At 37.0% G+C, this 22,960-nt stretch overlaps 1 protein-coding gene across 1 annotated transcript in view; it reads right to left on the reverse strand.

Annotated features, from left to right (window-relative positions):
* ARMC4 (armadillo repeat containing 4) overlaps positions 1-22,960 on the reverse strand; it is a 177,899-nt gene that overhangs the window by 148,432 nt on the left and 6,507 nt on the right. The window contains exons 3-9 of the mRNA XM_021716171.1: positions 21,169-21,326; positions 19,057-19,249; positions 18,387-18,493; positions 18,060-18,196; positions 15,612-15,728; positions 5,805-6,010; positions 4,277-4,378 (exon numbers count right to left, since the gene is read on the reverse strand). Of these exons, the coding sequence (XP_021571846.1) occupies positions 4,277-4,378; positions 5,805-6,010; positions 15,612-15,728; positions 18,060-18,196; positions 18,387-18,493; positions 19,057-19,249; positions 21,169-21,326 (1,020 nt within the window). The remainder of the gene's footprint in view (positions 1-4,276; positions 4,379-5,804; positions 6,011-15,611; positions 15,729-18,059; positions 18,197-18,386; positions 18,494-19,056; positions 19,250-21,168; positions 21,327-22,960) is intronic.

Below are 22,960 nucleotides of genomic sequence, written 5' to 3' on the forward strand. Positions count from 1 at the left end.
AAGGTTCAATCCATCAACAAGAAATATCCATCCTAAACATATGTGCACCCAACATAGGAGCACCAACGTTCATAAAGAAGCTTCTAGTCAGAAAAAAGCCCAAATCCAGGACATAGAAGACAAAAAGATAATACAAAAAAATCAACAAAACAAAAAGCTGGTTCTTTGAAAGGATAAACAAGACTGATGGTCCCCTAGCCAGACTGACCAAGAAAAAGAGAGAAAAAGTCCAAATAAACTCAATCAGAAACACAAAAGATGAAGTTACATCTGACCCAGAAGAAATACAAAAGATTATCAGAGACTACTATGTACAATTGTGTAGAAACAAACTTGAAAACCTAAAGGAAATGGAGAACTTTCTGACCTCAAACAACCTTCCTAGGTTGAAACAAGAGGAAATTAAGACACTAATAGACCAATAACAATCAAGGAAATTGACTATGTCATAAGAAAATTACCTACAAAAAAAGGCCCTGGACCAAATGACTTTCCAGCAGAATTCTATAAAACATACAAAGAGGAACTGATACCAATCCTATTGAAAGTATTCCAGGCAATTGAGAAAGGTGAAACTCTCCCCAGATCATTTTATGAAGCTAACATCACATTGATACCCAAGCCAAGTAAAGACCCAAAAAAGAAAGAGAACCTCCGGCCAATATCTTTGATGAACATAGATGCTAAAATTCTCAGCAAAATCCTAGCAAATCAGATTCAACAAACATCTCAAATATCATCCATCATGACCAAGTAGGCTTCATCTCTGGAATGCAAGGCTGGTTCAACATCTGCAAGACCATAAATGTAATTAAATACACCAACAGTCATAAAAACAAAAACCACATGATTATATCATTAGATGCAGAAAAAGCTTTTGATAAAATTCAGCACCCCTTCTTGATAAAAACCCTCAAACATCTAGGCATAGGTGGAACATACCTCAAAATAGTAAGAGCCACCTACGAGAAACCCCTAGCCAACATACTCCTAAACAGACAAAAATTGGAATCATTTACTCTGAAAACTGGAAAAAAGACCAGGATGCCCACTCTCACTCTTCCTGTTCAACATAGTTTTGGAAATCCTAGCTAGAGCAATCAGAGAAGAGAAGGTGATCAGGGGTATCCAAATAGGAAAAGAGGAAGTCAAGTTATCTCTCTTTGCAGACGACATGATTGTATACCTTGGAAAACCAAGAGAATTTGCCAAAAAACCCCTTGCACTGACAAAGGACTTTGGTAAAATCTCAGGGCATAAAGTAAATGTGCAAAAGACAATTGCATTTCTATACATCAATAATAAACAAACAGAAACCCAAATAAAAAGCACAATTCCGGCCGGGCTCAGTGGCTCAGCCTGTAATCTCACGTATTTGGGAGGCTGAGGTGAGTGGATTGCCTGAGCCCGCGGGTTTGAGACCCACCTGGGCAGTGAGACCTCATCTCTAATAAATCAAAAAATCAGCCGGACGTGGTAGCGCATGCCTATAATTCCGGCTACTTGGAAGACTGAGGCGGAAGGATCTCCAGAGCCCAGCAGGTTGAGGCTGTGGTGGCCGGGAGTGGCCACTGCACTCCAGTCTGGGCGACAGAGTGAGACTCCAACTCAAAAAAAAAAAAAGCACAATTCCATTCACAATAGCCACAAAAAAATGAAATACACTGGCATCTTCCTAACCAGAGATGTGAAAGATCTTTACAATGAAAACTACTAAACACCGCTCAAAGAAATCAAAGATGACATAAACAAGTGAAAAAATATTCCATGCTCATGGATTGGAAGAATCAACACTGCTAGGATGTCCATTTTATCTAAGGCAATCTATAGATTTAACACAATACCCATCAAATTACCAGCAACATTCTTCTCAGACCTAGAAAAAACAATACAGGAATTCATATGGAAACATAAAAGACCAAGAATAGCCAAAACAATCCCCAGCAAAAAAAAAAAAAAAAAAAAAAAGCAGGAGGCATCAAACCCCCAGACTTTAGACTTTATTATAAAGCTACAATAATCAAAACAGGTTGATATTGGTACAAGAATAGGCATATAGACCAATGGAATAGAATTGAGATTCCAGAAGCAAAACTTCCATTTCTCAACCAACTCATCTTCAACAAAGCCTCCACCACCCACTACTGGGGAGAGGAGAATCTATTCAGTAAATGATGCTGGGAAAACTGACTGACCACCTGCAGAAGATTGAAACAGCACCCCTACCTATCACCATACACAAAAATTAACTCTAAATGGATCACAGACCTAAATGTTAAACCTCCAACTGTAAGAACCTTAGAAAATGCAGAAGACACTCTTATGGTAGTTGGAACTGGCAACCAATTCCTGATCAAAACCCAAAGTGCCCAGGCCATAATAGATAAGATAGACAAGTGGGACCTCATTAAACTGACAAGCTTCGACAAAGCCAAAGAAACCATCAAGAGAACAGGGAGACAGCCCACAGACTGGGAAAAAATATTTGCCAACTCCATGTCTGACAAAGGCCTAACATCAAGGATCTATAAGGAATTCAAACGTGCTGAAAAGAAAAAAACAAACAGACCCATTACAAAGTGAGCAAAAGATATGAATAGACACTTCTCAAAAGAAGACATACGAGCAGCCAACAGATACCTGAAAAAATGTTCAGCCTCACTAGTCATCAAGGAGATGCAAATTAAAGCTACACTGAGATACCACCTAACTCCAGTCACAATGGCCATCATCAATAACAAAAAATAACAGATACTGGAGAGGATGTGGAGAAAAGGGAACACTTCTACAATGTTGGTGGGAGTGTAAACTAGTATAGCCTCTGTAGAAATCAGTGTGGCGATTTCTAAAAGTTCTAAAAATCGACCTTCCATATAACAAATGCAAAAGACTACAACGAGATATCACTATACAGCTGTTAGAGTAACTAAAATGAAAACTAGAGTGAATACCAAATACTTGTGAAGATGAGGAGAACCTGAATCTCTCATACATCGCTGATATGGCTGTAAAGTGGTACAGTCACTCTGGAAAAGATTGGCAGTTTCTCAAAAAGCTAAACATGCATTTACCTCAGCAATTGGGCATTTATACCAGAGAAAAAAACAACTTTTATCAATACAGAAACCTGTATTGGAGAAGGATTAAACACACTGTGATTAATCCATTTATACTAGAGAAAAAAACAACTTTTATCAATACAGAAACCTGTATTGGAGAAGGATTAAACACACTGTGATACATTTATACATTTATACCATATTATTCAGCCATGAACAGCAACAAACTATTGATACATGCAACAACTTGAATGAATCTTAAGGGCATTATGTTGATGGAAAAAAGGTCAATATAAAAACAGTTTGAATCCATTAGATGACATTCTCAAAATGAGAAAATCACAGAAATGAAAAATATATTAGTGGATGATATAAATCTACACAAATAATAAAAGACACATATTAATACTTTTACCAATGTTAATCTGGTTTCAATACCGTACTATAGTTGTGAAAGATGTAAACATTGTGGGAAGCTGAGTGAGGGATGCATGCGACCTCTCTACTATCTTTGCAACTTCCTATGAATCGATAATTATTTCAGAATAAAATGCTTTAAAAATTATTAAACAAAATTAATATTATTGTGACCCAAAAAGAAGTAAGAATAGTATTAATGCAGTAGAGTGTCTTCACTTTTTTTCCATGTGAACTAACTGGAAATGTGAGATCTCTGCCATGTTTCCCCCCACCACCACTCTGGAACTCTCTAATAAAAGTGGCTGGCTCTTCTCCCCCAGATATGTCATTTTTCTGTTGTCAGCCTGAAAATCAGGTAAGTTGACTAGTTTGCCTCATATTAGCTGCAATAACACAGATCACTTTAGAACTGACCGAATCATCAGTGGTCAGCAAAGGGAGACCAAGAAAGATGACATAATTTTGCCAGGACATGACTGCTGAGAGGCAAGAGATCAGTTAGGAGCCCAGTGTTGTGAAATCTGTTCAAACTCTTTACATTAAATATATTTCTTTTCCTAGAATCAACTAATACCAATAAATTGCTGTATTTCAAATAACTTAGCATTAGAAGAATATTTTGTAAATATATTTAAAGGAATCTAGTATTGTCATTTTTACCAACATTCCTTGTAACTGTCAATATAAATATCTTAGGACCCTAATATAAGAGTAAGTGCCCCATTAGGTAGCATGCTCTCTAGCCCACTGTGTGAGGGTGGCTTTAGAGAACTTGGTCATGCTAACCAGAAACATACCGAAGTAATTGTGCTCTTCCAAGTGAAACAGATGTTCTTGGCTTTTCAAGTTGTTTTCCTCCATGTTTTTCCTCTTGGCCTTCTTTTCTTGAAATTTTGTGGCTAAAAAACATTTATATATATATATATATATATAAATATATATATATATATATATTAGCTTTATCACTTTATGCTGAAGAACAGGAAATAAAAGTCCATCATTTCCATGCACCCAAATGATGTGTGTTCCTGACAGAGAATGACTATGGGTTCCTGCCTCACTGGACACTTGGAGCTGTCCCTTTTGCTCTGCAAATACAGCCTGGTGTTTTACATACTGAAGAGGCACTTGGTCCAGTACTTGTTTGTACTAGGAACAGGTCTTCACAAGCTGGCACTGTTGTGTGAGTCCTTCCCCCGTGCCTGCTACTCTAGGTGCTTATCACTCTCGATTATTGTTGCTGCCTTTCTCATCTTCCCCACCCAGTTCTGCAGTAGGGCCTTTGCTTGGTTTTCCAGCTTTTCCCAGGCTTAGCACAGTCCTTGGCAAACACTGTGGTCTCCTAAGATACCTGTTAAGGAATTTCATAATTGAAAGAACAAGCATATTTTTAAAAAGCAGCACTTGAAAACTCACTTCCCAGTTAACAGAGTTGCTCATACACTTTTCCTTTTCACACTCTCTCATATGGGGTCACAAAGGTCAAACACCTCAAAATCAAGGGAATCAGAGGCACAAGAGTGCCCCTCCCCTTTCCGCAAGTCTTCCTCTGACAGTTCTCTGGGTTTGCTTCCAAAACACAATCCCCCAGTGGTTCTCAGAATCCCTGCAGGAAAGCATCCTGTGTGTTCAACCAGAGACAGTTCTTAGCTGAATCATGTGATAATACAGAACATTGCATATAGGCTGGGCCTTGTAAACTATTTGCTAAGTTTTAAAAAGTGCTCTAGGTGCTTCTGATGGCCTCAGCATTTAAGTAGCATTAGCTTTTAATCCTTGCTTTAGCTCCTACTTATAGAAGGTTCCAAATGGTTTTGTGTATTTTATACATTCATCAAACTAGTGTCCACTTTACGTAGGCCCATTGATATTTTTAAGACCTCGGCCTTTTTATAGTATTAAAGTTCTGTCCATAGAGAAGACATCTCCACAACAATTTCCCTGATTATCTCCATATCATTTTAATTATGTCACATTCTCCCAGCACTTATTTACCAGGTCCCTGCCAGTATGTTTACATTTCCCATGAGACTTCTCCGGGTGATTGATCACCTTTTTCACATGTTATTTGTGCTGAATCACCAACTCTATGAAAGTGAATCATGTTCTTTCCTTCCCCTCACAATGCTCCAAACAGATCTGCTGTCAAATCCTTCCACTTGGAGTATAAGGAGGAGCAGAAAGGAATTAGCTTGTACCTTGGAAAAACATGTAAATATCTTCTTTGTATTTTCTCTACTATAAAACAAAGTTCTGTGAAAAATTAGGCAAATATGTGGTTACTGAAGATGTCTCAGAAAACCTATCATGCAAATGTCTACGTACTCTTTGTAATCAACAGTGGCCTTCCAATTTAAGCTCGGTTCTAATCTCTTGGCCATCTGACTCTTCCCAAAATTAATTTGGTTCTTCTCCAGAGTACTTTTGTCTGAATCAGAAAGAGCTTTCTGAAAGGTAGTTGTTTCTTCTTTCTTGGGTGCCTCCTCAAGCTGATCCTTTTCCTTTTGTTGTCCTTCATTTGAGCTAAGATCCTTATTCTAAAAAAAAAAACGAGAATAGTTTTTACAATAATATCACTTCTGAATTATCTAGGTCTCTCTAAAGATTAACACCGGCAACAAACTCAGGAAAGGAAATCTCAGATGCATCTAACTTGTGTTGCTTAGCAACATGATCGAATTAAGGGGAACTCTGAGAGAAAGGCCTCTATTGGAAATAGGCAGACAACAACATGATGTTTCTAACCTCACACCTCCGCTGCAGCACACAGATACAATAGCAGGGAGAGCCAACTCACTCCTCACCACCACTAGAAAAACTGAACTCAAACTGTATTGACTGGAACACATCATATTTGAATATCTTAAGCCAAGGATAAAGGAAACATGTTGAAGGTAGCCAGAGATAAGAGGCATATTACACACAGGAATAAACATAAGAACTTTAGCGACTTCTCATTAAAGATGATGCAAAAAAAAAAAAAAAAAGTGAGAATAATACCTTTAAAGTGCTAAAAAAGAAAAAGACAAAAACAAAAACCTGTCAACACAAAATTCTATACTGGGACAAAAAAAAATTTTCAAAAAATGAAAGCACTTGCTTTAGCTCCTACTTATAGAAGGTTCCAAATGGTTTTGTGTATTTTATACATTCATCAAACTAGTGTCCACTTTACGTAGGCCCATTGATATTTTTAAGACCTCGGCCTTTTTATAGTATTAAAGTTCTGTCCATAGAGAAGACATCTCCACAACAATTTCCCTGATAATTCAATGCCAGAAGGCCTATGCTAGAAGAAATCTTTAAAAAAATTTTATCTGATCAGGAGGAATATCATACTAGACAGAAAATAGATTTATACAAAAAAAGAAAAGCTTCAGAAATGACAAAATAAATATGGATGATTTCTGTGTTATTTTTAATCATTCTAAAATATAATTGACTAAAGTAAAAATAGTAACAATGTTTTCAGGAGTTTATAGCATTATAGCATGTAAAAATAAAAATACGTGACAGCAATAGCACAAAGAATGGGAAGAGCCATTCGAGGTATGTTACTATGTAGTAAATTGTTTAACCTTTGAATTGCATATCTTACTTAAAGCAGACATGATAAATTAAGGATAAGTTATTGGCCCCAGGGTAGCAATTAATTTTTTTAAAGAAGTATAACTGATAAACAAATAGCAAAAATAAAATAAAATGATTTTTAAAGTTCAATTAACTCAAAAAGGAAGAAAAAGAATAGATAGAACAAATAGAAAACAACTGGCAAGACAAACTTAAATTCAACTATATCAGTAGTTATATCAAATGAAAATTGTTTATAAACCTCAATTTAAAAAAAAATCAAATTGGATGAAAAAAGAAACCTTGTGGTCTAAAGAAACTACTTTAGGCCATTGAATTGCTAAATTCTGGTTGGACTACGTGGCCCTTTGAGCTATGGCTGGCTTGTTTCCTAACCTTTGGCCCCCTACCCTACCTTGGGGAGGTGAGTCTCCTCTCTCTTCAACTTACTTTCTAAATAAACTATATTTTCCAATCTAAAAAAAAAGAAACCACATATAAAGATATAAATGTATTAAAGGGAAAATACTGGAAAAAATTCATGCAAACAATAATCAAAAGGCATGTGTGATTACATTAAAATCACACAAAAAAGACTCCAAACTAATATTATCAGAGATAAAGAGGGCACACATATTGACAAAATCAATTGGAATAGAATTCTAAATTTGTATTCACCAACCATAAAATTCTGAAGCAAAAACAGAATTAACAGGAAAAGTAGATAAATTCACAACTAGGATCTACAAAACTCCCCTCTCAGTAATCAATAAAATAAGCAGACAAAAAAAACCAATAAGGATATAGAAGCCAACATGACTTAATTGTCATTTAGAGGACACAACGACCAACAACACCAGAATACACAGTTTTCTCAAATGCACACACACACACACAAAGTAATAAACTATATTCTGGGCCATAAAATGAACATCAACAAATTTAAAAGAACTAAAATCATAAAAACTATCTGTTAAAAAAAGATATGTTGAAAATTATCAAATATATTGATTTGAACAAATACACCATATGTCAAAACCTATGGAACCTAAGTTTATGCAGTACTTATGAAGAAATTTACATCATAAAACCTTATAGCAGAAAAAATTAAAGTATCAAGTCAATTATCTAAGCTCCTAATTAAGAAATTGAATATGAAGAGCAAATTAAACCCAAAGAAAGAAAGAATAAATAAAGAGCAGAAATAAAATAAAACAGAAAGCAAACAAATAATAGAGAAAAATCAATGAAACAATTATCTGGCTTTTTTAAAAGACCAATAAAATTGGGAAACTTCTGTCCATATTGATTAAGAAAAAAGAAAGAAGACATAAATTACCAATATGAGGAATGAAAGAGGGGTCATCACAACAGAGCCTCCAGACATTAAAGGATAATAATGGAACACTGTACTTGATGTCAGTACACTGGATAAATTAGACAAATGTGCAAATTCTTTGAAAGATACAAACCACCAAAGTTTATCAAGAAAGAGAAATCTGAATAGCTCTATTCCAATGAAAGAAATCAAATCCTCAATTTAAAAACCTTCCAACAAAGAAAACTCCAGGTACAGACAACTTTTTGGAAAATTCTATCAAAAATTTAAGAAAGTAATAACTATTCTATACAAAGAATTCTAGAAAAAAGAAAATTAGTGAACATTTCTCAACTCATTTTATGAGACCATTTTACCCAGATGTCAAAACCAGACAAAAACATTAAAAGATAACTACTAACCCATGTTCTTCATGAATATAGATGCAAAATCTCAGAAAAAGTTATCAAATTATATCCAGCAATATATAAACAGGATAAGACTCCACAAATAAGTGAAATTTATCCCAGGATTCAACATTAGCTCAATATTTGAAAATCAGTATAATCACCATAGCAACAGACTAAAGAAGAAAAACCATATGGCAATTTCGAGACATGCTGTAACGTTACAACCTCCTAGCAGCAATGGGCTTACCTCCCATGGTTTTAATAGAGAAAGGTGCCATAGGAAGTCTATAACAAGACACTCTCCCCCTCCCAGTCAGAAGAGTGTCAGCAGAGGCTTAGTGGAAAAATTGAACTTTCACCTCTGCCCAGTGGTAATGAAATACCCTATGCCACTAAAGTGGCACTGTTAATAAAGACTAAGTGTGGAACCTGGACTTTTACTACCACCTTGCATATCCCCAGACTTTTGCCCATGAGCTGTTAAAGAGGGTCTGCTAAAACAAAAAATTTAAATAAAATCCAGAGTTTCACAACATAATGCCAAAAATGTATCTGACAATTAAAAAATTCACTTATCATATCAAAAACCAGGACAATCATAACTTGAATAAGAAATGACAATGATCAGATGCTTATATTGAGATAAATAGATGCTGGAATAATCTGAGAAGCTTTTAAAGGAGCCATTATAAAAATGCTTCAATGAGTAATTATGAAGACTTGAAACAAATGAAAAAAATTAGAACGTCTCAGCAAATAAACAAAAGATATAAAGAAGAACCAAATCGAAATTTTGAAACTGAAATTTACAAACCAAAATAAAAACTCTTTGGATGGGCTCAAAGGCTTGAAAAGATGAAAAGGACAGAGGAGAGACTCCATGATTTGAGAACAGAGCAATAGAAATTACTCAATCAGAACAACAAAGAGAAAACATTTGGAAAAAAATGAACAGAGTCTCAAGATCTGTGGGATTATGACAAAAAACAAATTCAACATTCTTGTCACGAGAGTACCAAAAGCAGAGGAGAAAGAGGGTCAAACTAAAAATGTAGAGGAAAGAGTCAAACTAAAAATGTATTCTAAGAATGCCTGAAAAGTCCCAAATTTAGAAAACATATTCCTAAGATTCAAGAAGTCGAGCAAGCCCTAAACAGAATAAGCCCAAATAAATCTATGTCAAGATACATGATAATCTAGCTCCATAAAACTAAAAGCAAGAAAAAGTCTTGAAAGCACTGAGAAACAATACTTTACCTATAAGGGGAGAACAATTAAAATAACTGCAGATTTTTCATGAGACAACACAAAGGCCAGAAAGAATTAGAACAACAGCTTCAAGGGCTGAAAGTAAAGAACTGTCAACCCAGACTATTACATACAGTGAAAATATTCTTCAGAAACGAAGTGAAATCAAGACATTTTCAGATGAAGGAAAACCAAGAATTTGTCACAACAGACCTACCCAAAGGATGGCTAAAAGAAGCTCTTAAAAAGAAAGAAAGAAAGAACATGATGAAGGAGGGAAACTTGCAACATTAGAAAGGAAGGAAAGAACAATTAGGCCAGGCATGGTGGCTCTCAATGTCTCTATGGAAATACCCTCCCCAAAGATCCTGACTCCAAGCTCTCCATCCCTGATACCACCTGTCACCTAGCACAGCAGGGTTTTTGCCCCTTTCTCCAGTACTATGGGAAATGAGAGGTACTCTTCTAGACAAAGGTGACCACAGAAGCTTCAGGTTCAAGACTTTCAGATACAGCTGAGGGCAGGAGTGTGAGGTCTGACACTGAAAACAAGAAAACGAAGTGAAATGCCAATCCTGAATGATTAACAACTCGAGTGCCTATTTCTTCTCACTTCCAACAAATCAGGTTTATGTTCCCCAGGCAGGACATAAGAAGAGTCTTTTCTGGATAAATTGAACCACTAGAGGGAAATATCTTATAGAATGTTACATTAGGCCTGAACAAAAGGCCCTATCATGAGGCCCAGCAGCCAAGAGACCCAGCTCACAGAGCGTGTCTGGTTGGCTTTTTGGAGAAATTGGGAGAGTCTCATACCATTAAGAATCTAATGTGAAAAACTGCCAAGGGAGTGGGCGTGGGATTGGCAGTAGTGGGAAACTGCTGGTGCGGGGGCACACCTCAACAAGGGTGCCGGCATAATGAACATTTGTATACCTAACCCTGAATAGTACCCGACATCTTTCAAATAAAACAAATTTTAAAGAATCTATCATGAAAAAAATAGATCAAAACAAAAAAGGAACTTGAAGGAAAATAAAATAATGCAGTCCACAAAAACGGAATAGTTAATTTTAGGACAACTTGGCTAGGTTGAATTGTTCAGTGTTTTGGGTCAAATACCATCTAAATGTTGCTGTGTATTTTTTTAAGAGGTGATTAATATTTAAATCAGTAGATTTGAGTATAGAAGATCACTCTCTACAATCTGGAGAGACCTCATCCAATGAGCCAAAGACCTTAAGAGAAAAGACTGAGGTCTCTTGAAGAAGAAGGAATTATACTCAAGACTGCAACACAGAAACCCTGCTTGAGTTTTTAGCCTCCTGATAGAAGAATTTATGACTCTAAACCATGACATCAACTCTTATCCAGATTTCCAGCCTGCTGGACTACCCTACAAATTCCATACTGACCTGCCTTGATAGCATGACTCAGTTTCTTGAAATCTCTCTCAGTCTCTCTCAATAATTTATCTCTCCCTCTTTATTTTTCTCCTTTTCTTTCCCCTCTCTCTCTCTCTCTCCTCTCTCTCTCTCTCTCTCTGCCTGTCTATGTCTCCCCCTTCTCTCTCTCTTTCTCTCTTTCTCTATTTCTCTCTCTCTTTCTCTCTCTCTCTCTCTCTGCCTATGTCTCCCCCTTCTCTCTCTCGCCCATTTCTCTTTCTGTGTGTCTCTCTCTGTCTCTCCCCTTTCTCTCTCTCGCTTCCCCCCACCTCCCACCTCTCCTTATTTATTCTGTTTCTTTGGCAAACTCTAACTAATGCAAAATACAAGCCTTAAAAAACAACTATCTGCAAAATATAGTATACTCATGAAACAAATTCTATAAAAATAAACATTAAAAACAAAACATTAAAAATATGAGAGCTAATAATTTAAAGAAATGTACACTATTTGGAAAATAACTTAAAGGACTATTTTACCTTAAAGCCAGGCCAGGGAGGGGTAGGGTGAAAAAAAATAAAATCAGGCAATTAATCTAAGAGGTCCCACATTCAACTAATAAGAGTTTCAAAAAAAGAAGAGAGAGGAAAAAATAAGTAAGGATATAATATGAAATTTTTTTTCCTAGTTTTGAAGGATATATGTCACCATTAATGAAAAACAAACAAAAAACAAACAAACCATACCACAAAAATTACTGAACACCAAAGAAAATCCCAAAGCCTTCTGAAAAAGAGAGAAGCCAGAACCAGCCACATAGCAAACACAGCTTTAAAATGCTAAGCAAAAATTATTTTGGAACTACTATTCTAGAAACAACTGAGAGAAAAGAATAAAAATATTTTCAAACATGTTAATCCCCAATTTTCCCCTCCTGCCTGCCTCTCTTACCCAGGAAGTTTCACCAAATGATGGGTGCACAAAGAAAAGAAAAACTGAACAGAAAATAACTCATACAACACAATAAAGGTCATATATGGAAAAAAACCCACAACTTACATCAACTCAATGGCAAAAGCCTAAAAGCTTTTCAACTAAGATCAGGACTCAGACAAAGATGCCTGCTTTCACCACTTCTAATCAACACAGTCCTAAAAGTCCTACTCACAGTAATTAGTCAAGAAAAATCAATTTTAAAAATGTCCAAATTGGAAAGGAAGAAGTAAAACTATCTCTGTTCATGGATGACTTGATTTGTGTACAAAAAGAAACCTAAAGAATCTACACATACAAACTGAGTTAAGAAATAAATCCAATGAAGTTGCAGAATTCAATCTTAAATTCAACACTCAAAGATCAGAGCTGATTTTAACACTCAGAAATTGTAATTCTATACATTAGCAGTAACCAATGGAAAATGAAATTAAGAAAATTTCACTTACCATGCCATCAAAAAGAATAAAATATTTAGAAGTTTAACAAAATTTATTTTTTGTTGAGGAGAAAATCTTATGCACTGAAAAGTGCAAAACAATGCTGAAAGAATTTAAAGACCAATTTGTGGAAAACTATCATGAGTTAGAAGGCTAAATGCAAAGATGACAATACCATGTAAAGCAATCTATAGATATAATAAAATCCCTACCAAAATCCCAATAGCATTTCTTTACAGAAATGGTAAAAGCAAGTCTAAAATTCAAATAAACCCAAATAACTAAAGCAGTCTTGAAAAACAAAGTCTGAGGATTCACACTTTCCAATTTCAAAACTACTACAAAGCTATAGTAATCAAAACAGTGTGGTGCTGTTATAAAGGTAGACATATAGACCAATGGAATAGAATTGAAAGTCAAGCCCAAAAATAAACCCTTCCATCTATGACCAATTGATTTTCAACAAGGATGCCAAGACCATATCAAAGGGAAAAGACAAGTTTCTTCAACAAATATGGGAAAATCAGATATGCACAATGAAAAAAATTAAACTGGAGACTTAATCTTACACTACAGGAAAAATTAAGTCAAAGTGGATCAAAGATCTAAATATAAGAGCTAAAACAGGCCAGGCACGGTGGCTCACACCTGTAATAGCAGCACTCTGGGAGGCTGAGCAGGACGATCACTCAAGCTCAGGAGTTCAAGACCAGCCTGGACAACATAGCAAGACTTCATCTCTACAAAAAAATCCAAAAGTTAGCCAGTGACATGAGCCTGTAAGTCCCATCTACTCAGGAGGCTGAGGTAGGAGGACTGCTTGAGCCCAGAAGGTCAAGGCTGTGGCAAACCACAATCGTGCCACTGTACTCCAGCCTAGGCAAAAGAGTGAGACTCCAACTCAAAAAAGAAAGGAAAGGAGGGAGGGAGGGGAGGGGAGGAGAAAGAGTTCTAAAATTATAAGATTCTTAAAGGAAAACCCAGGGACGAATCTTTACGACTTTAGATTTGGCAATGACTTTTTAAATATGACACCAAAAGCACAGACAACAAAAGAAAAATAATAGATAATTATACTTAAAAACATCTGTGCATCAAATGATACTATCAAGAAAGTGAAAAGAAAATACACAGAATAAGAGAAAATATTTGCAAATCTGTCTGATCAGAAGTTAATATCTAGAATATATTAATAAACTACAACTCAACAATAAAAATAATCCAATTTTTAAAATGAGCAAAGGACTCAGACATTTCTTCAAAGAAGATATCCAAATGGCCAATAAGCACATGAAATATGTTCAACATCACATCAATCATTATGGAAATGCAAATCAAAACCACAATGGGATACCACTCCACACTTGCTAGGATGTCTGCAACTAAACAGCAACACAGAAAATAAGTGTTAAGGAGGATGTGGAGAGGGCAGAATCCTCCCAGATTGCAGTGGGAGTGTAAAATGGTGCAGCCACTGTGGAAGATATGTGGGCGATTCCTCCAAAGTTAAATACAGAAGTACCATATGACCCACTTTTAGGCATATACCCAAAAGAACTATACCCCAATATTCATAGCAGCTGTATTCGCAATAGCCAAAAGGTGGAAACAACTCAAATGCCCATCAATACATGAATGGGTAAACAAAATGTGGTATACACAGAAATGAAATCTTGTTCAGCCATCAAAAGGAATAATGCTACAACATGGATGAACCTTTAAAACATGCTAAGTGAAAGACAGACATAAAAGGACAAATATTATATGGTTTCACTGATATGAAATATGTAAAATAGGCAAATTCAAAAGCAGATGAGAGTTTACCAGGAACTAGGGGCAGAAGCAATAGAGAGTTATTGCTTATTAAGTGTAGAGTCTTAGTTTGGGGTGATGAAAAATATTTGGAAATAGTAGTGACTGTTGCACAACATTGCAAAAGGTCATTAAGGCTACTAAATAATACTCTTGAAATGGTTAAATAGCAAACCTTATGTTTAGTAACATATTTAACTACAATAACAGAAAAGGAAAACCAGAACCTAGAAATCAGGTGTTCAAACACCAGGAAAAAAAAAAAAAGTCACAGGATGGTGACAAAGAGAAGTCCCAGAACAAGGGCAGCGGCCATCTAGCAAGAGAATGGAGCATTCTGGAAGGGGCAGGGCCAGAAAGGATATGGACAGGTTATCTGATAGAAACCCATGGGGTGAACATGCTCTTGAGAATCTGCCAGAGCCTGTGTATACAGCATTAGTACTTCTTGCCTAACTTGCACATCCTCTTCTTACCATCAGCTTCAAACAAAATTTGATTTCATAAAATATGCACTGGTCAATTTATTTGTCCAGCACTATTTCAGAAAACATGGAAGACAAAAGAAGCCCAATTCTTGTGCATGCATAGCTGACTTACTAATTAAGACAGTACAATTGGGCAGCCATCATGGGGTACTCAGATAACATAAAAATAATCAAAACACCTAGGCTTCATAACAGGGATGGATCCTCTGTTCTTCATGATACTAATTCAAAAGGGAAGACAGAAAAATCTTATACTGAAAGCAATTTGAAATATTACCTATCACCCACCCAAAGAAAATCAGAAACGTTTAAGAAGGACTACATTTACAACATTTCTTATTTATATTATGTTGTGAAAAACATTATTAAAAGCAGTGTCTAAAAGTAGGCAAAATTATAATTTTTGTACTATATAGACAGTTGAGTAACATAATATTACAAAAGTTCAAAGTAAACCATTAAACTTACCTGTTTAGACATATTTTCTGAAAATTTTGCTGATTTTTCTCTTAAAAATGTGACAAGGTCTTTATAAACTGCACCTTTTCTCTCATAATCAATATCTCCCTCATCATCTGTTTTGCCCTTTGGGGGAGAAAGTTTGGTGCTAGGATTAATGTAATAGAAATATAAGAACCTGATCTGATCAATACACCACAACCTAAGCACACATATTGTTTTCTAGAGGATCCAAGTGGTAGTCTTTACATACAAAATGTTAACTTAATGTTATCTATTTATTCATTCACTCACTTATTTCTCCCTTTCATCATTCATTCTTTCAGCAAGCATTCACTAAGTACCTCCCATGAACATGTAGAGCACTCTGCTATTCAGCTTCCTTCTCTGCTCTCCTCTGCTGTGGAAATGCATTATGACTTCAAGAGTCTTAGCTGATGAAGTCATAAAAGGCCTCAAGGTTAGAATGTCACCGTAGAAAAGCCTATGTTTCTGTTTGCCTCTCCACTCCTGTTCTGTGTATAGCGTGGTTACCATAGGCTCATTTCCTAGGGTTACAGTCTCTATACCACCAGCCGTGCCTCCACCCCATCTCTCCCTCTTTCTTCTTGTCTCTTTCATTTCCTCATTTCCCTTTTCTTCCCTAACCCTCTTATTCTTCCTTAACAGACCTTATACACACACATATATATGCACGCACATACATACTTATATAACTGTCCATATAAAAAATAGATATGCATATACATGAGTGTAGTGGGTTTTTCCAATTTTATTTTAATTATTAAATAGTTTTATGGTCCTCGTCTTTTTTGCAACTGAGAGAAGTACTTAGATGTTTCCATACCAAATAAAGTTGTATGTACATGGATCAATAGCCTTTGATAGAAATAAAGACCCCTTCCCCTCTCTAGGAGGTCCATCATTCCTTCTTTTTTTTTCTCTTATTTTCTAATTAGCAACTAAAATTTTTCTAAAATTTATCAAAAGGAACCAAAAGCAATATTATATTTAGGTCGTCTACTTTCTCTACATAGAAATAAGCTCAGTGTAATGCTAATAAGAAAAGCACCAAAAGCCACATCTGGGAGATGCCTGCAGGTAACCAAGCAGGAGGCTCCAGCATTGGGTACCAACCCACACCAAGGGGCAGCCATCCTCCAAGCCATCTCCCATGATGGCTGGGTCCCATTCAGGATTAGGATCCTCATAGAATTTTGCTAAAATTTGGGCTGAAGATACTGAAGGCAGGATGTTGCAGATGTGAAACCTAAGCTCTTCTAGCTATTTCAGAGACTAGGGATGAGACTAAAATTAAAGTGTTTGAACCCAGGCTATTTGCTGCGTCCCTCTCTGCTCCAAGCCCACCGACCCAGACTCTGCTTTGTGCCACTTGGACTGGGAATCTGCAAAGTTGACTTTCTCCTTTGCCAGATTGGGTTAGGTTCAGTCAGCAGGAAGCTGAAAGAAGACTGAAAGGCTAGAGGATGGAGGAAGTTCATGCCCCTTCCTTTTGGTCACTGTCCCTGTTCAAGTTACCCCAGCAATGGCCTTTCCTCCCTGGCAGTGGCAGTTGCTTCCAGTAGCAACAGTTGATTCCAATTTCCAGGTTTGCTTTTCTCACAGTTCCAGAGCCAGGCTCACTATGCTGCCTCAGAAATATTATCAGCTGACTAGTGCCCTGTCTTCAAAGGTGCAGGTCCCAACTCTGCTAGCTCCACCAGGATCCTCTAAGCTCCTGAGGTAGTAGCACTAGCTGGGCAGCTCCCCACCCCCACCCCTCCAGAGGTCTGGGTCCCAGCTTCCTGGACAGGTCTCCAACCTCCTACATTTATTTGGATAAGTTCCTCTGCTTCCCTTTCTCCCTTCAACTTTTAGCAGGGAAGCGACAAGTGTTGACTTCTGTATTACCTTTATTCTTTTGTACCTTTTCTTTCCTTCAATACCTGTGAAATCAGTGAACTGATTATGTTAAAGATATTTATAAGGTGGAATGGGTCACTGTGAAGCCCCTTTCTTAGATACTGGCTTAAGATCTGCAGCAGGGAATGAGGGAGCGACTTTGGATTTGCCCAGCAAATGCACAGAAGAGGAATCTCCACCATCTTACAGAACAGTACTTCACCCTTGGTGTCATCAGGTATGGCTCTTGAGACATGCCAATTAAGAACCAATATCTGCTGGGCTCGGTGGCTCAGCCTGTAATCCCGCACCTTTGGGAGGCTGAGGTGAGTGGATTGCCTGAGTCCGCGGTTCAAGACCCGCCTGGGCAGTGAGACCTCATCTCTACAATAAATCAAAAAATCAGCTGGGCGTGGTAGCACATGCCTGTAATTCCAGCTACTTGGAAGGCTGAGGCGGAAGGATCGCCGGAGCCCAGCAGGTCGAGGCTGCAGTGGCCGGGAGTGCCCACTGCACTCCACTGGCTCTAGTTATGTTTTTTAAAAAACTACTTACACCATTTAAAAATACTCCTTCTGCACTACAAGTGATGCACAGAGTTTCGACATCATGTGGCTTCACCAGCAAGTAACAAATTTCCCCGCGAATCTGTCTCCAAGGTGGGGCTCGACATCCATTTGAAAATTCATATTCTGAAACCAATCAACAAGCAATGAATAGGAGTTCCTTAACCTAGATATTTGTAATATATTTGTCTCACCAAAATATTGTTGAAATTTTCAGTATTCATTTGCTTAAGCCTTTAATGTAGTCACTGAAAGCACTTTTAAAATATAACCATGAAAGCATGAATATGTAAAATGAATTCAAGAAGGTATTAACCTGAGGTATATTCAATAGATTCCAAGACTGTTTGTTCTCCTTTTCCTGAGAAACGTTTGAGCAGTTCTATGTCCTTCTTAACAGCCAGTGGATTTAAACGTATTTCTCTGAAATAAATGTTTGAAAATTCAATTTAAATGCTTTAAAACAGAATCTACAAGAAACACATTAACACATCCCATTATATCAGGGGGATATCAGTTTTGCATTAAAATTGCAATTAATTTTAACCATATTATAATCTTACAACACCACCATCAAAACATCAAGGAATTAGGGATTCATGATTAATGTAACATTAAACATACTCAGTGAAATAGTCACTTCATTTTTAATTACAATACTAGAGAAATGAACAAGTTTTGGACTATATAAACTCTGCCTTATAATTTAATAATTTGTTATAGTCTTTGAAAATAACAAGGCCACTTAACGTCTTCAGAATTGGACGCAACCCTGCTAGAATGTTTTAGCAATGCTACCTGCAAATTTTAATTTTTAGAACTAGAATAAATAAATCCCCCCAAATTAAATTTGTATCCAATAAAATGTAATGTTAAATTCATAGCAATAACTTCCATACTTTATTTTCTTGTGTTTTTTCCTAAAACTCTGAAAGCAACTTCTACAACTAATTTTTAAAGGTTTTCTTCTTTACAAAAAGACTCACAATGAAATATGTTTTAGAGAATGATTAAGTAGGTGCAGATCCAGTTGCTTAAGCAGCATAGCAATCTTCATCTTCATCTTGCCTTCAAGATCATCATCTCTGATAATTTTATCAAGAATATTTAACGCAGTTGAGTCTTCTTTCTTTATATTATAATCTGAGCCCAGGATTTTTACTACAGGGTCTCTGTTAGCTGACACACACACACACAAAAGTAAATAAAAATCATCCTCTTGTCTTCTAGTACAACAAACATAAAGACAATTTCTGCAAAACCCACTCCAAAGTGTTTCTTTCATTAAGCTTTCTCTGATAGACCCAGTCAGAAGTCATCTCTACTTCTGAGTTTCCATTGTACTAAGAAACTTTCATATGCCTCATGAGATGCTCTAATTTGTACTATAATATCATCTATAGGCTGGGTGTGGTGGCTAATGCCTGCAATCCCAGTGCTTTGGAAAGTCAAAGAGGGAGAATGGCTTGAGGCAGGAGTTGGAGGTATGGTATGCCTGAACAACATAGCAATACCTTGTCTCTACAAAAAAAAAAAAATTAAAAATAGCTGGGCATGGTGGTGTCTGTGGTCCCAAGAGTCTGAAATGGGAAGATCACTTGAGCCCAGGAGTTCAAGGCTGCAGTGAGCTATGATGGTACCATCACACTCCAGCTTGGCCAATGGAGTAAGACCCTGTCTTTGAAAAAAAAAAATTACAAAAAGACATATTAGGTGAATGCTGGGGCAAGATGCAAACCTGACTACCAAATTTCCATGTACCATGCAGCTTGTACCTGAAACTAAGGATGTACCTAAACTCTTGCAGGAAGAGCAAAATGCAACATAGGATAAATATTTAGCCAAACAAGATATACAGCAGTCAATGCATTGTCTATCTATTAAGCTGAATGTAATAAACAATCATATCATGCATTCATTAACCACCTTTTCTTTTTTTTTTTTTCTAATTCAGGGTTTCACTGTTGCCCAGGCTGGAGTTCAGTGGCATGATCACAGCTCACCACAGCCTTGACCTCCTGGTCTCAAGTGATCCTCCCACCTCAGCCTCCCATGTAGCTGGGACTACATACGTGCACCACCACACTCAGGTAATATTTTTATTTTTTTGTAATGAAGAGGTCTATGTTTCCCAGGCTAATCTTGAAATCCTGGACTCAAGCAATCCACCTTCCTCAGCCTCCCAAAGTGCTGGATTACAGGCGTGAGCCACTGTGCCCAGCTTTAACTACCTTCTTGGATGCAGATGGACTCTTCAAGATTTGACCCCTCTCATTTAATAAAGAAAAATGGGCAAGAAATAAAAAAAGGTTGCTGTTCTGAGGTTGGCATCTTTTTTGTTTTTAAGGACCATCTCACACAGAATGGGCAGAACTCAGGTACCTTATACCTGTTCACATAATGCCAAAAGAGCAAAATACACATAATACGTCATTACCTGTGATTAGGTATTCCCACTTCTAAGAAATATTTACAATGTGGTTATAACAGGCAACCAATCACATTCTTTTTTGCATGTTAGATGATTTGATGATAATAAGAGCATTATATATCTTTAATGAATGAAAAAAAACATTATTTTCCCCAGAGTTGAATGAATGCAATTATTCACAGAAGGCTGTGATGTCCACAGTACAATATGGCTGAAAACAATGGAAAGGGAAATTATCAAGGGCCGTCTCCACTAAAGGAAGAGCCTATACTCATGTTAAAGAAAACAGATCAGCATCCATCATAGTAAGACGCAGGGGGAGAGACTGGGTTCAGACTCTGGCCCTTGTCATCTATCTTCTCTCCCGATGTGGATCTAACAGGCCATGGACCCCTGGGCTTTCCAGAGGCTGAGAAGGTTCTCTTTAAACCACATGCTAAAATTAGAAACCTAGAAACCTACTAGCAGGAAAGGAGCAGGCCTTTCATTTTAAAGCAGAAATTTGATCTGAGCATAATATTGCAGCCAAGGAAAATGAATAATATTTTCATGAGGTTGTACATACGACTTGTTACCATTTGTAGAAATTTTTTCAAGAAACTAACAGATGATATCCCCCAGGTTCGTTTCTAAAAGTGCAGATCACAGACTGGTGTGTAAACATCACCTTCGATGCACGCCTGTGCTTCCTTCAGTTTTGTATCTCCAGCAATAAATAGCAAGCATGACAGCTGCCTAAAGCTCCTCACTTTAATTTGTGGAACAGAGAGAAATAGCAAAGGTTGTCCATTTTTATCAACTTCTTCTGATTTGACTATTGTTTCACTAAAAAATAGAAAAAAATTGAAAGCTTTACCTGGATAATAATAGAAGTTAAACTGAAGACAATTTCAATAGATAGTTCTGTGTCTCATTATAAAACCCCAGAATATCAGTTCTTCTGGTTAGAAGCCCATCTATTTTCCCAATTCTTTCACAGTCAGAACCGTAAATGTCCAAACTTATCAGCAACCATAGTAAGCAACAGGATATGTCCATGAAGAAAATTGTAAGCAATTTCTTGAGTTCACAACTGAACCCAAATAATCATAGTTTGTGTTTTTGTTTTCCTAACAATGGTTTCTGACATCTTTTAAAAAAAGAAAAATCACTGGTTTTGCAGAACCATTCATGCTTTGGGACCATCTAATGTTATTTTATTTATAAAATTTTTACACCACAGTAATTAGTGGTTAGGAATTTTCTTGGTTACACTGTTTATGGACCCCAAAAAAAAGCTACAAAGAAAGACAAACTAAAGGCAAACTAGCTCCATTCTGTGGATTACTTTCCCACTCTCAACTTTAATTTGGTTTACCTTAGGATAATATACAGTTTTTCTAAATGGGTTTTTCCTGATCAGAAATTATTGGGTCTCCTAAATTCATGTTTCTGTCCATTTTAATGATTTTGTAGATAGGCATTTAAAAATATATTAAGATATTTTCATGGCGGTGATATTTTTATAGATTCCTATGACTTACAACATTAATTAAACTGCCCACGATTTTTATGACATGCTGATAGTCCTGCCCACATCTTCAGATCTGATCTAACATACTTTAAATTGCAAATGCAAATAAACAGATGCGAAATGTTGCTAGTTCATCAGAAAGTAAAACTGACAGACCCAGATTACATACTACAGACATAGCTCATGAAAGCAGAAATAAGAGAATAGGGACTGTGGGAGGCAGAAGAAGGGTTCCCCAAAATGTCTACATCCTAATCCCCAAAACCTGTGAATATGTGAGGTGACTCACATGGCAAAAGGGACTTTGCAGGGGGATTAAGTTAAGGATCTTGAGATGGAGAGACTATCCTGGGTAACTGGGTAAGCCAAACATAATCACAAGGGTCCTTGTAAGAGGGAGGCCGGAGGGTTAGAATCAAAGGTGACGTAATAATGAAGGCAGTGGTCAGAGTGCTGTGAGGCTGTGAGCCAAGGAACATAGGGGCATCTAGAAGCTAGAGAAGGAAAGAAAGAGTTCTCCTTGAGTCTCCAGAAGGGATACAGACGTGCCAATACCTTGATTTTAGCCCTGCAGATTCCTTTTAGACTTTTTTCTCTCTCTTTACCCCCTTTCCCCCGCCTTTAGAATCAGGATCTCGCTCTGTCACCCAGGCTTGTGTGCAAGTGACACAATCACAGCTCACTGCAGCCTCGACCTCCTGGGCTCAAGCAATTCTCCTGCCTCAATCTCCCAAGTAGCTGGGACTTTAGAAGCACATATCACCACGCCTGGCTAATTTTTAAATTTTTTGTAGGGACGAGGTCTCGCCAAGTTGCCCAAACTAGTCTTTAACTCCTGGCCCCAAGTGATCCTTCCCTCATAGGCCTCTCAAAGCATCATTTTAGACTTCTGACCTTCAGAAAGATAAGACAATAACTTTGTGTTGTTCTAAGCCACTAAAGTTTG

This window comes from Carlito syrichta, unplaced genomic scaffold (genome assembly GCF_000164805.1).
Source record: "Carlito syrichta isolate Samal-C Ts95f unplaced genomic scaffold, Tarsius_syrichta-2.0.1 Scaffold308231, whole genome shotgun sequence".
Classification (NCBI taxonomy): Eukaryota; Metazoa; Chordata; class Mammalia; order Primates; family Tarsiidae; genus Carlito; species Carlito syrichta.